The sequence below is a fragment of the Loxodonta africana genome, chromosome 14 (assembly GCF_030014295.1).
Source record: "Loxodonta africana isolate mLoxAfr1 chromosome 14, mLoxAfr1.hap2, whole genome shotgun sequence".
Classification (NCBI taxonomy): Eukaryota; Metazoa; Chordata; class Mammalia; order Proboscidea; family Elephantidae; genus Loxodonta; species Loxodonta africana.
Genome location: NC_087355.1, coordinates 90,091,735 through 90,105,391, shown reverse-complemented (window position 1 = coordinate 90,105,391; position 13,657 = coordinate 90,091,735). Strand labels below are relative to the sequence as shown.

General features: G+C 49.2%; 1 protein-coding gene across 10 annotated transcripts in view; it reads left to right on the top strand.

Annotated features, from left to right (window-relative positions):
* Window positions 1–13,657, top strand: part of TSNARE1 (t-SNARE domain containing 1) — a 226,749-nt gene that overhangs the window by 53,194 nt on the left and 159,898 nt on the right. For 9 of the 10 annotated variants that reach the window (XR_010317843.1, XM_064268138.1, XM_064268140.1 and 6 more), the window contains exon 2: window positions 3,544–3,660. Coding sequence is in view for 8 of the 10 variants with exons in the window: in XM_064268138.1 (XP_064124208.1) it covers window positions 3,573–3,660 (88 nt within the window). In the remaining 2 variants the exon portion in view is untranslated. Of the gene's footprint in view, window positions 1–3,543; window positions 3,661–13,657 lie in introns of those variants that run through there. The other variant, XM_064268135.1, reaches the window with a different exon arrangement.

The following is a 13,657-nucleotide window of genomic DNA, read 5'->3' as shown; positions in this document are numbered from 1 at the left end:
GCTGCTTTTCCTTGCTTGTGGTGGTTTCCTCATCTTAAACACCGAGGTTGGAGCTAGCTTGGGAAATACCCAGCACAGGCTCCTTGGCCTGTGCCCATGGGAGACCCCAGCCGTCATCCCAGGCACCCTCTGGCCCCAAAACAGGCCCTAGAAGTTTTTTCAATGTAACGCTCAACATGGCACTGGTTGTGACCAGACTCAGGCCCATTCTGGGGTGTGGCCTAGCCTCGTGGTGACATCCTGGTCTTCACCTTGCAGTCCCAAAGTTGGCTTGGCTTCCACAGCGACCACTAGGGACACATCCGTGAGGTTGGTGCCGTATTGGTGATGCCTGCGGCAGGGACGAGTGGAAGATAGGCGGTCCAGATGGCATTAGTCCTGCCCGAAGCCTTCCCAGGCAGACACGATGAGCCCGCTGGCCCTTGGCTGAGCAGGCAGCCTGGCAGCCACATCCACCTGGAACAACGTGGGCATCTCCTGGTTGCCTCCCAACCCTGTCCTCTGTGGGCAGCTGCTGAGGTCTCGAAGCAATATGGCCTAGGCTGCCTGCCTCCTTGGAGGGGCTGTGGCTGGTCGTGGCAGCTGGTGCATGGTGTAGGGTTGGGCAGAGCCGCAGGGCTGTGTCTGCTGTGTGCCCCCGGCAGCACTGGGCATGTGAGCCTTGCGGTGCTGCCAGCCGGCAGACCCAGCGTGGGAGCGCAGCCATGACTCTCCTCCTGCCCCGCCTGGCTGCTCCCTCCTCTCCCACTGTCCATCCCTCTGACACACCCATCACAGCGCACACAGACCCTCACAACTCCAAGGTGGGGTGTCGTTTGCTGACCTCTGTGCTTGACGCTTTCTGGGCAGTGGTCACCGGGCAGCCTGTACCACATGCCTAGGCACCACACCTCCAGAAATCAGCATCAGGCAAGTGCTATGGCCCCTGCCCTCTCTGCTCCTCCTGTCACAGAGGACAGAATTCCGGAGCAGTGGGACCCTAGCTCCCTTCCCCGGACCCCAGAGCCAGGGTTGACGTATCTGACATTTCAGTCCTGTGCTCGTCCTTTTAACACTTGCCCCAGCTCGGGGTGTGGACAGAGAGACATGGGGTGTGACTAATCTCTGAAGGCTGATCAGGAACAGGGTGGGGGGTGCAGCGGGAAGGGTGCCAGTTAGCCCCTAGGAAGGACTTCAAGCAGGGAAACTTGCTAAGAGCAGGCTGGCAGCTCCAGCTGGGCGGGATTGGGGGTCTCATTAATTTCGTCCTCTTTGACCTTGCAGTTTCAAAGCAGTGTTCTCCCCTAGGACCAGCTTTGGGGACCGGTACTCCCCATCACTCAGAAGGCAGTCTGCTTGGAGAGTTGAGCGGGTCTCCTCTCCATCTTGTGTGAGCCGGGCTGGGCGGGCAGGGCACCCCAACAGGCTGTCCACATGGTGGGCAGACTCACGGTTGACCTGGGCATATCCCCTCTGCTCATCCTCGATCCCATTCATTGACGCCCAACTTGTCTAGCAGAGTCTTTGTGGAACCCCCTCCCCACCTGCTCTCACCCTTCGGGGCCCCTCAGCTCAGTGGGAGCCCAGTCTGGTGAACATGGCTCATCATCTGCTGTGAGGGCCACCTGTCCTCTGGGAGCCCCGGCTGTTGGGGATTTGAGAGCTCTGGCCCAGGGCAGCCTGCCTGGGGGCTCCTGGGATGGGGACCCAGCCCTGCCCCACTCACTGGCTGGGCTTGGAGCAGGGCAGCCCCGTGGAGTCCTGCTGGCTGGCCTTTCTCCTCCAGGCTGGTGCTTTGTTTGGGGCAGCAACAGGCTGCAGTGGGCGTTTTCTGGCACTCCTGCTTCCTCCGGTGCCCGGTAAACAGGATCTGAGCCCAGAGGGCAGACGGCTCCCCTCAGGCAGGGGGACGGCCCCGGCGCCAGCCATGCTGGTGTTCCCGGAAGCCTCTCGGCAGGGGCCTCCTGTGAGTGGGTAGGCAGGCGGGCATTGTCCCCTTGGCCCTCTGTCTGGCCTTATTCAGGCAGTCCTGGGGCTTGGGGTCATTCTTGGGCACCACTGATGGTTAGCTTCCACTGTCGTCCCTAGCCTGGCCCTGCTGCCAGCTTCCGCCCCCTCCCATCTTGCTCAGTGCCTGCCTGCTCTCTGCCTGCCTGGCCCCCTCAGAGGCCCCAGGCCCTGTAATGATCTGTTCTCTGCCCTCCCACTTAGTTGCATTCCTCTTACTCCCTAGGCCCCTCTCCTTCTGAGCTTGGCCCAGGGTGGGCGCTGCCTGAGAGCCTGGGCCTCCACCTGCCCCCCACAGGGCGTGCTTCCTCTTGGAGTCTCTGGAAGTTCCCCAGCGCAGCACAGGTTCCAGAACTCAGCACCCAGAGCCACCCAGCCTTGCGTTTCAGGGGAGAGTGGGGTCAGGGAGCCGATGTGGCCCTGAGCGGGGGACCACATGGGGCCCTGGAGGTCAGGCCAGCCCTCCGCCTCCCCCTCTCGGCACCCATTCCTTCTGCCCAGCAGTCCTGCTGTGACTGCATCCTTTTGGCCACCCTTGCACACAGTCCCGGAGACCTCAGAGACTCAGAGATGGGTTCACACTGTGTGTGCCGCCCTTGTGGACGCCAGCGCCAGTGTGAACTCCGTGGACCAGCCTCCCATCTCCCCAGGCCCTGTTCTGATCACAAAGCAGGACTTGGCAGAGTTTCCTCACCTCTCAAAGCCTCGGTTTCCCATCTTTAAAACAGGTGATGACTCCTGCCTTGGATTTGGGTGGGTTCCTGTTGTTTGTGCAGGTCAAGTGCCTGGCCAGGGTCCGGCCAGTGCTGGTGGGGCGGCAGCCTCAGGACTGGACAGCGGTGTGGCCCCCTGTGGCCAGGCCTGGGCCAGGCCTGGTGGGGCAGCAGCCTCAGGACTGGACAGCCATCTGGCCCCCTGTGGCCTGGGCCAGTCCCTCTGTGTCTGGGCCTTGCTGGTCTCTCTGTGAACAGGAGTCCTAAGGCCCCTGGCATTGTGGTGGGCTGTTGTGGAAGAGTGTGTCTGTGGGGCTCCCTTTGGTGGAGTGCCTGCAGAGGGCTCTGGTTGGTGAGATACCTGCGGGGGACACCTCTTATTGAGATGCATGTGAGGGGCTGCCCTTGGTGAAGTGCCTGTGGGGGTCGCCCCTTGGTGAGGTGTGTGTGGGGGGCTCTCCTTGGTGGGGTGTCTGGGGGGACTTCCATTGGTGGGATAACTGTGGGGGCCTCCCATTGGTGAGGTGCCTGTGGGTGGCTCCTCTCAGTGGGGTGCTTGTGGGGTCTCCCCAGTGGTGGTCCTTGCAGGGTCTCCCTTGGTGGGTGCCTGCAGCCTGGGGTCTCAGCATCCCCATGCCCGAGTGGGTAGAACAAAAGGGCAGTAGGAGGGATGCGGGGGTCTCGCTGACTCAGGGCTGGTGGGAGCCCAGTTGAGCTGAGTCATGGCACAGAGTCCCTGGGAAGGGTGTGGTGGGGCCGGGCTCTGGGTCTGGGGTGGGCACAGAGGCCTGAGTGCCCAGCCTGAGCTGTAACCCCCTCCCCCCCGTTTCTGTGTCCTCTCCAGCTCCTGAGGAGGCTGCCTGCTGAAAGAAGATGTCCTATGGATCCATTGCCGGCGGTGGGGGCCTGGGGAGCCGTGGCCCATTTGGGGGTCCCTCGAGACAAGGGTATCAGCCCCTAGGTAATGACAGCGGTGCAGCTTTGGGGGGTGGAGGGAGGCTTGGCTGCAGGTGGGGTCTTTGTTGAGCTGGAGGTGGTGGTGGTGGACCAGTTCCTTTGACAAACACGTCCTGAGACCCCAATGACTGCCAGTCCGTGGGTGGGCTGCTCAGTGCCTGGAAGGACTGGACCAAGGGTTGGGCTCCAAGAGGCCAGGGCTCAGGGGTGCTCTGCCCATGGCTACGTGGTGGATGGAGGGTCTCGTTGGGTTTCTGAGGATGGCGTGGAGCAGGTATGACTTTCCACAAAGACACAGGAGGAAAATGAGGCCCTTGTGCTGTTCGGGCTGGGCTGGGACCCACTTAGACATTTCTTGCCCGTTTGCTGAGCTATGTCCCTCTGCAGGCCCTCTACCCTGTGGCTGTCCAAACGCTGCCCTCCATGCCTTCCCTCCTGTCTCCTCAACACTGGGCCGGCATTATCCTCCAGGGTTGCCCTGTCCTCAGCAGGCTGTGGATGGCTGCCTGCTGTCCTCCCTGCCGCCCTCCTTCCTCCTCCCTGGTGGCTCATGCAGGGGTGCCCCAGGCCTGGGCTCAGGGTAAAGAGCAGAAGACCCTTGCTCTAAGGAGCCATGTTTGTGGGGAGATGTTTCTGGAACTATCTCATTTAAGTGCTTCAGAGAAATGAAGGAGGGCACAGGGCAGGCCCCGAGGGAAGTGACATTTAGTGGGCACAAATGAGGGAAGGGACAGCCATGGGGAGACCTTGGGTGGTGGAAACAGCATAGCTGGGTGGAGGGGAGGCTGGCCAGGTCTACGAGGCCAGAGGCCCTGGTCACACGTTTGCTTTAGTGCAAAGTGCAGCCTCAGGAGGGTTCCCGTGGGGCCAGTGGGCACTGCCTTGTTTATGATTTAGACTTGTACTCCCTGGGGTACTGAGTAGATCCAAGACGATTACGCATACCCACTGTTGTCCACTCATAGCAACCCTGTAGGACAGGGTAGAGCTGCCCCATAGGGCTTCCAAGGCTGTAACCTTTATGGAAACGAGTCACCACATTTTTTTCCTGCACATCTTTCTCCCTTGGAGCAGCTGGTGGGTTCAAACCCCTGACCTTTCATTTACCAGTTGAGTGCTTAACAAGGATACCACCAGGGCTCCTACGGGTATAGACAGTAGTATATATGTTATATCCTTATTGTTAGGTGCCATCAAGTTGGTTCCAAATCATAGCGACCCTATGTACAACAGAACAAAACACTGCCTGATCCTGCGCCATCCTCACAGTCATTGCTTTGTTTGAGCCCATTGTTGCAGGACTGTGACCATCCATCTCGTTGAGGGTCTTCCTATTTTTTGCTGACGCTCTACTTCATCAGGCATGATGTCCTTCTCTAGGAACTGGTCCCTCCTGATAACATGTCCAAAGTACATTACACAGTCTCGCCCGCCATCCTCACTTCTAAGGAACATTCTGGCTGTACATCTTCCAAGACAGATTGGTTCATTCTTCCGGCAGTCCACGGTATACTAAGTATTCTTCGCCAACACCATAATTCAGAGTCACTGATTCTTCCTTGGCTTTCCTTATTCATTGTCCAGCTTTCCCATGCATATGAGGTGATTGAAAATACCATGGCTTGAGTCAGGTGCAACTTAGCCCTCAAGGTGACATCTTTGCCCTTTAACACTCTAAAGAGGTTTTTTTTTTTTGCAGATTTACCCAATGCAATGTGTCATTTGATTTCTTGACTGCTGCTTCCATGGGTGTTGATTGTGGATCCAAGTAAAATAAAATCCTTGACAACTTCAATATTTTTTTCTGTTTATCATGATGTTGCTTATTGGTCCCGCTGTGAGGATTTCTGTTTTATGTTGATGTGTAATCCATATTGAAGGCTCTTGTCTTTGACCTTCATCAGCAAGTGCTTCAAGTTCTCTTCACTTCCAGCAAACAAGGTTGTGTCATCTGCGTATCGCAGGTTGTTAATGAGTCTTCCTCCAATCCTGATGCCCTGTTCTTCTTCATATAGTCCAGCTTCTTGGATTATTTGCTCAGCATACAGACTGAATAAATATGGTGAAATGATAAAACCTTGACACACACTTTCCTGACTTTAACCCAGGCAGTATCCCCTTGTTCTGTTCGAATGACTGCCTCTGAGCACAATTGGAATTTCCATTCTTCCCAATGTTATCCATAATTTGTTCTGACCCACACAGCCCAGTGCCTTTGCATAGTCAATAAAACACAGGTAAACGTCCTTCTGGTATTCTCTGCTTTCAGCCAGGATCCATCTGACATCAGCAATGATATCCCTGGTTCCACATCCTCTTCTGAATCCGGCCTGAACTTCTGGCAGTTCCCTTTCAATGTATTGCTGCAACCGTTTTTGAATTATCTTCAGCAAAATTTTACTTGTATGTGATATTAATTATATAGTTTAATAATTTCTGCATTTGGTTGGATCACCTTTCTTTGGAATGGGCCACAAATATGTATCTCTCCCAGTCAGTTGGCCAGGTAGCTGTCTTCCAGATTTCTTGGCATAGACGAGTGAGCACTTCCAGTTCTGCATCTGTTTGTTGAAACATTTCAGTTGGTATTTTGTCAATTCCTGGAACCTTGTTTTTTGCCAACGCCTTCAATGCAGCCTGGACTTCTTCCTTCGGTACCACTGGTTCTTGATCACATGCTGCCTCCAGAAATGGTTGAACATCAGCCAATCCTTTTTGGTACAGTGACTCTATATTCCTTCCATCTTCTTTTGATGCTTCCTGTGTCATTCAGTACTGCCCCAAGGAATCCTTCAATAGTGAAACTTGAGGCTTGAATTTTTTTACTTCTTTCAGCTTGAGAAATGCCGACCATGTTCTTCCTTTTGGTTTTCTATCTCCAGGTCTTTGTGCATGTTATTATAATACTTTGTCTTTTCAAGCCACCCTTTGAAATCTTCTGTTCAGCTCTTTTACTTATTATTTCTTCAATTTGCTTTAGCTATTGTGCATTCAAGAGCAAGCTTCAGAGTCTCTTCTGACATTCATTTTGGTCTTTTCTTTCTTTCCTGTCTTTTTAATGGCCTTTTGCTCTCTTCATATATGATATCCTTGATGTCATCCCACAACTTGTCTGGTCTTTTGTCATTAGTGTTCAACGCATCAAATTTCTTCTTGAGATGGTCTCTAAATTCGGGTGAGATATACTCAATATTGTACTTTGGCTCTTGTGGACTTATTTTAATCTCCTTCAGCTTGAACTTGAACTTGCATGTGAGCAGTTGATGGTCTATCTCTCAGTTGGCCCCTGGCCTTGTTCTGACTGATGATATGAGCTTCTCCATTGTTTCTTTCGACAGATGTAGTCAGTTTGATTCATATGTGTTCCATCTGCTGAGGTCCATGTGTATAGTCGCTGTTTTTGTTGTTGAATAAAGATATTTCCAGTGAATAGGTCATTGCTCTTGCAAAAGCCTATCATGTGATCTCCGACGTCCTTTTTTCACGAAGTACGTGTTTTCCAGCTGCTGTTTCTTCTTCTTTGTTTCCACCTTTCACATTCCAATCACCAGTGCATCTTGTCTGCAGGGTTGATCAAGTTCAGACTGCAGAAGCTGGTAAGAATCTTCAGTTTCTTCATCTTTGGCATTAGTAGTTGGTGAGTTAATTTAAATAATAGCCGTGGTAACTGGTCTTCTGTGTATGTGTGTGGATATTATCCTATCATTGACAGCATCGTACTTCAGGATAGAGCTTGAAATGTTCTTTTTGACAGTGAATGTGACACCATTCCTCTTCAGTTTGTCAATCGCAGCATAGTAGACAGTATGACTGTCTGATTCAAAATGGCAAATACCAGCCCATTTCAGCACTAATGCCTAAGATATCTGTCTTCGAGTGTTCTATTTCATGTCTGACAACTTCCAGTTTTCCTAGATTCGTACTTTGTACGTTCTACGTTCCGATTATTAACGGATGTTTGCAGCTGTTTCTTCTCATTTTGAGTCGTGCCACATCAGCAGATGAAGGTCCCAAAAGCTTGACTCCATCGACGGCATTAAGGCCAACTCTACTTTGAGGAGACAGCTCTTCCCTTGTCGTCTTTTGAGTGCCTTCCAGCCTGAGGGGCTCGTCTTCCAGCACTGTTACAGATAATGTTTTGCTGCTATTTATAACGATTTCACTGGCCAGTTGTTTTAGAAGTGGGTCGCCCACTAGGTTTTTCTTCCTGGTCTGCCGTAGTCTGCAAGCCCCGCTGGGACATGTCCACCATGGGTAATCCTGTTGGTATTTGAAATACTGCTGGCATATTTTCCAGCATCACAGCGACATGCAAACCTCCACAGTATGATAAACTGACAGATGAGTACGTGTATTATAGTAGTGTGTATATATATATATATATATTTTTTTTTTATATATATTTATTATTTATAGTAATTGCCATGAGTTGGAATCAACACCATGGCAATAGGTTTAGTTTGGGTTTTCTTACATATGTATAACCACAAATATGTATATGTACATGTACACCTACATACACATATATACACACATATGCATACATATCCATATATAAACATATATACACGTCTATACACACACGCACATGGGTAAACATATACATATATGCACCTATATGTACACATATACTAACACATGTATGTGTCCGTGGGCGTGTATACATGAATGGGTACTCGACGGCAGTGGGTATGTATGTAATACATATTTTAAGGGTTACTGACTCAGACACCCAGGTAACCACCACCATTTCCCTGCCCCATCTCTTTTCCTCCTCTCCCTGAACAGTGGATTTATCACTTCCCTGCCCCCTTCGTAGCCTGACTTCAATGTGTTTATGTCCCTGAATAGTCTCTGTTGAGGGTTGTGTGTGTGTGTGAGAGCTTTATGTAAGGAATCATACTATTGGTTGTCTTTGTTGTTGGGTGCCATTGAGTTGATTCCGACTCAGCGACCCCATGTGATAGAGTAAAACTGCCTGCGTAGAGTTTTCTAGGCTGTAATCTTTAGGGGAGCAGACGGACAGGTCTTTCTCCTGCGGAGCCGCTGGGTGGGTTTGAACCACTGATCTTTTGGTTCGCAGCGTGCATGTGCTTTCTGTGCCACCAGGGCTCCTTGTGGTGTCTGTGGTGTTCTGCAGTTTGCTGGGCAGCTGTGGCATGGCTGCGTGGAACTGTAACCCTTCTGCTTGTCTTGTGGCTCCATGTTTTATGGTGTGCGTGCACCAAGGGCCTGCACCTACTCTCCGTGTGAGGGACACTTAGGCTGGGTCCTGCTTCACGCGTCACGGCGGTCCTGCTCAGTGCTCACTCCCACAGCTCTTGTCATTGATGTGGCTGAATTTTTCCACCTCTGGAAGGGATCACTGCAACCAGGCCAGTGCACTCCCACCTTCAGGAGAAACACCCGCTCCGCCCAGCAGCACTTCTGATTTCTCTTTGCGCTACTTGTCAGCACCACATCCTGTCAGGCATTTTCTTTGTGGCCGGTCTGGTGGGCATGAAACGGCGTCGTCCTCTGTTTGTACTTTTTTTTCTCTGGGTAACTAGTGGGATTGCGCATCTCCGCGTATGTTTATCGGGCATTTGGGTTTCTCCTATGGTTATCTCCTTCTGTTGACTTTTCTTTTGGATTTGTCTCGTTCTTATAATTTGCAAGGTTTCTTTGTATATTCTATAATGATGCCCTTGTGAGTTCGATGTGTTGCAAAGATTCTCTCTGAGTAGGGGGTGGTGATGAACGTAAGTTCTTAGTTACAAAATGCTTGAATTTATCAATCATTTCTGTTACGACTTGCCTTTTTCTGTTTAGTTGGATAAATTCTACCACAAAATTACAACTGTGTTATCCTTTACTTTTCTCTAACGATTTTATGTTTTTTTTCGTATTTAAGTCTTGAATTCACCTGGAACAGATTTTCATATACCATGTGAGGTAGAGTGATGGGAATTCTAATTTCAGTTTTCTCTATTTGAATTATAAGTTGTCCCAGAACTATTTATGGAAAATTCTGTCCCTTTTCTGCAGACCTGCAATGCCAGCCCTGTGATAAAGGTTTCTCTGGTCAATTTTCTAGTCCTGTGCCAGGCTCCATCTTCATTACGATGGCTTGATAATAATTCTTGACATCTTTTAGGGCGAGTGGCCCTCATTGGTTTTTCTATGGTAATGTCTTAGCTATTTTTGGCCCTTGGTTGTTGACCATAAATTTGTGAATCGCCTTGTCACTCCACTGGGATTTCCGTTGCATTTGCTTTGTATCCACTGGGTTAATGTGAGGGGAGCCGGCATCCTTCTCGTTCCAAGCCTTCCAGTCCACGCACATGTTGTCTTTGTGTTTATGAGGCCTCTGTAACGGTTTCAATAAAGTTTTATATTTTTATCCATAAAGATCTTACATCTTCTCTAACAAAATAAAAAAGATTTGCTGCTATTATAAACGGTGCTGTTCTGAATATCACAGTTTACAAATGTTTGTTGCTGGTGTGTATGCACATAGTTTTTTGTTTCTGATTTTTTTTTTTTAAAGAAAGCCTAGAAATTTTGTTTATTTTTGAATATTTTACTTTTTAACTTTCTAAATATGGAAAATTTAAGTTGTGTGCATAAAGAGACAGAGGAACGTAATGAGCCCAGCGCAGCCCCGTCCGTCATCAGCTCGCGGCCAGCACAGCCTCATTTGTGCCCTCAGCTGCTCCGCCTTCGGTGTCGTTGTGAAGTAGATACCAGACGTCAGTCATCTCATCTCCAAGTATTCAGGCTGCGCCTCCAAAAGGAGTCCCTGGCTGGTGGCAGCAGTTAGCGCCCTTGCTGCTAACCAAAAGGCTGGTGGTTCGAAGCACCTCGGGAGAAGGTCCCGGCAGTCTGCTTCGGGAGAATCAGCCGTTGAAAACCCTGCGGAGCACAGTGCTACTCCGACCCACGTGGGGTCACCGTAAGTCGGGGCATCTCGACAGCAATTGGTTTTATCTCTAAAAGAGAAGGTCTCCTTTTTTTTGGTATTTTTTCTTTTTCTCTTCTAATAGATATAAGGAAACATTTGCCATTTCAGCTTTTGTTTTGTGCGTACCATTCAGTGACAGCAGTTACGCTTGCCGTGCTGTGCAGCCGTCACCACTGTCCTTGTCCAAATGTTCCCCGTCCCCCTAAGCAGAAACTCAGGAGCCCTGGTGGCCCAGTGGTGAAGAGCCACAGCTGCTAACCAAAAGGTCGGCAGTTCCAATCCACCAGCCACTCCTTGGAGCCCTATGGGGCAGTTCTGTTCTGTCCCATACAGTCAATATAAGTCAGAATTGATTCGACCACAGCGGGTTTTTTTTTTAAGCAGAAGCTCAATATTTCATCAGCAATAACTGCCCGTGCCTCTCACCCCCAGCCCCTGGTAACCACTAATGACCTTGGGCCTCTGTGCTTGCCTGTCCAGATATTTCATATCAATGGGGTCATACAGTGTTCGTCCTTCTCTTCTGGTTTTTTTCGCTGAGCATGATGCTTTCAGGGTTGACCCACGTCGTAGTGTGTATCAGGACTCCGTTTCTCTTTATGGCTGACTAACACTCCATGGTGTGTGTGCCACGTGCTCTTGGTCCAGTCAGCTGCCTTCTGGCTGTCGTGGTTAGTGCTACGGTGGTCACTGGTGCTCAGCTGTCTGTTCACGTCTCTGCTTTCAAGACTTTTGTGAATAAACCGAGGAGTGGCATTTCTGGGTCACATGACAATTCTGTGTTTGATTTTTGTGAATAAACTGAGGAGTGGGATTTCTGGGTCATATGACAATTCTGTGTTTGACTTTTGAGGAACCAGAAGACTCCTTTTTAACATAACCGAAATACCATTATAGTGTCTGAAATTTAGCAACAAAGATATCCGCCGTGCAGATTTTCACTTGCATCATAAACGTCACCTTTTTTTTTTTTTAACAGTTGCTTGTTTGAATCAGGATGCAAACACACGATCCCATGTTGCCGTTGGCTGGTTTGCCTTTTAAGTCTCCTGATCTCTGGGCTCCCCACGTCTGCACTTTCTTCCTTTCTTGAAGTTTATTTTTTGAAAACGAGTTTATTTCTTGTACAGCGTAATCGACTTTTGTTCACTGATTTTATATCCAGCCATTCTGCCAAGCCTTTATTACTTGTAATATTTTTTCTGTAGATTCTTTTGAGTTTTCTGTATAGATAATATCATTTGTGACTTATGACAGTTTTTTCTTTTTCAATTTTTTCATCTTTTATTTATTTTCTTACTGTCCGGAGCTGGCTGAAGCCTCTAATAGAGTGGCGTGGAAGCGGTGACCGTGTCTCTGTGAGTTTGTGGAAGCGTGGAATTGTGTATTTCTTGAATGTTTTGGAGTTTTGCTATAAAACTATCTGGGCCTGGTGTTTTCTTTGTGGAAAAATTTTTGACTTCCATTTCCGATTGTCTAGGTATAAGGAGCTATTCAAGGCCTCCATTTCTTCTTGAGTCAGTTTTGCTACGTTGCGTTTTTCTGGAACTGTTTCTCTTTCATCTAAATGTCAATAAAATAAAATAAAATAAATTTGGAATAAAATTGTTCACCACAGCCTCCCATTGTCAAGTATGGCACTGGGGCAGTACCGCGTAGCGAGTAAGGGCCTGGGCTCGGAAACTGGCCTGCTGTGTTTCCAATCCCGGCCTGCTCTGCCGCTTACTAGCTGCGTGTGTGACCGTCTGAATGTGTGGGTGATAACAGACTGTGTCACGGGGCTGCTGTGAAGACGGAACGAGCGCACACCTAAAAGCATGTAGACTGTGCCAGGTTCACAGTCAGGGCTGTGTCAGGGTTAGCTGTGTGGCGGTCGTGGTTTATTGTTGTTAATGTTGGCAATATCTGACTCATATTCCTTTTTTCCTAATGTTATCTGTTTGTGCTTCCTTATTTTTATTTATTTTTTAAAATCAACATTGACAGAGACTTAGCAATTTTATAAAGTTTTTGCAAAGAACTGGCTTGGTTTTCTTGATCTTTTCTATTATATGTTGGCTTTTAAATTTGATTAATTTCTTCTCGTATTTTTGTTATTTTCCTCCTTCTCTTTTGAGTCGATGCTTTTCATTTTTCTTACTCCCAATTTGAATGCTTATCTTATTAACACCCAGGCTTTATTATCTTCTAATGAAAGCATTTACGATGATAAATTTTCACATAATCACGACTTTAGTTGAACATGAGACATTTTTAATATATAGTATATTTGTGATTGTTCAATTCTAAATGTTTTCTAATTTTCCTTATGATTTCATCTTGGCCATGAGTTATTTAGAAGTATTTTTATAATTCCAAAACATGCGTGTCTTTTTCTGGTTGTCTTTGAAGAGTTATTTCTAACTTAATTGCATTTCTGTCAGAAGATGACCTTTATTTTCCTGATTGCCTGAACAGTGTTCACACTGGGGGCTGCTTTGGGGATGCCAGCTGGGACTCTGGTCCCGTGTCTCTTTACCGAGCAGTGCACAGAGATGATTATAACTTGTCTCCACCCTCAGGTTAGGCTGCACTGGGGACATGAGATAAAACCACAAAATGCCCCCAAGATTCTGAGTCAAGTAAGAGCCAGGCCTCCCCAGAGAACATGGTGGCTCTTGCCTGGCTGACCTGGGAAGGCTTCTTGGGGAAGTGGCTGGGGCTGAGCCTTAGGGGCAGGTAAGAGCTGTGGAAGGCCTTCCGGGCAGGGCAGTGGGCCTGGAAGAGACCCCCATCAGTGATAGACCTACCGTGTGCAGAAGCGGCCACTTCTACCAGAATGCTAGACAACTAGCCAAAAGGTTGGCCGTTCCAACCCACCCAGAGGCACCTCTGAAGACAGGCCTGGAGATCTGCTTCCGAAAGGGCACAGCCTCGAGGACCCTGTGGAGCAGTTCTACTCTGCACACATAGGGTCGCGGCGAGTTGGAATCGACTCAGCAACTGAGCATTTTTTTGTTTGCTGTGGGCCCAGTGGTTTCCCTTGTATAACTCAGGTCATCGTGGCGACCCCGTGGTA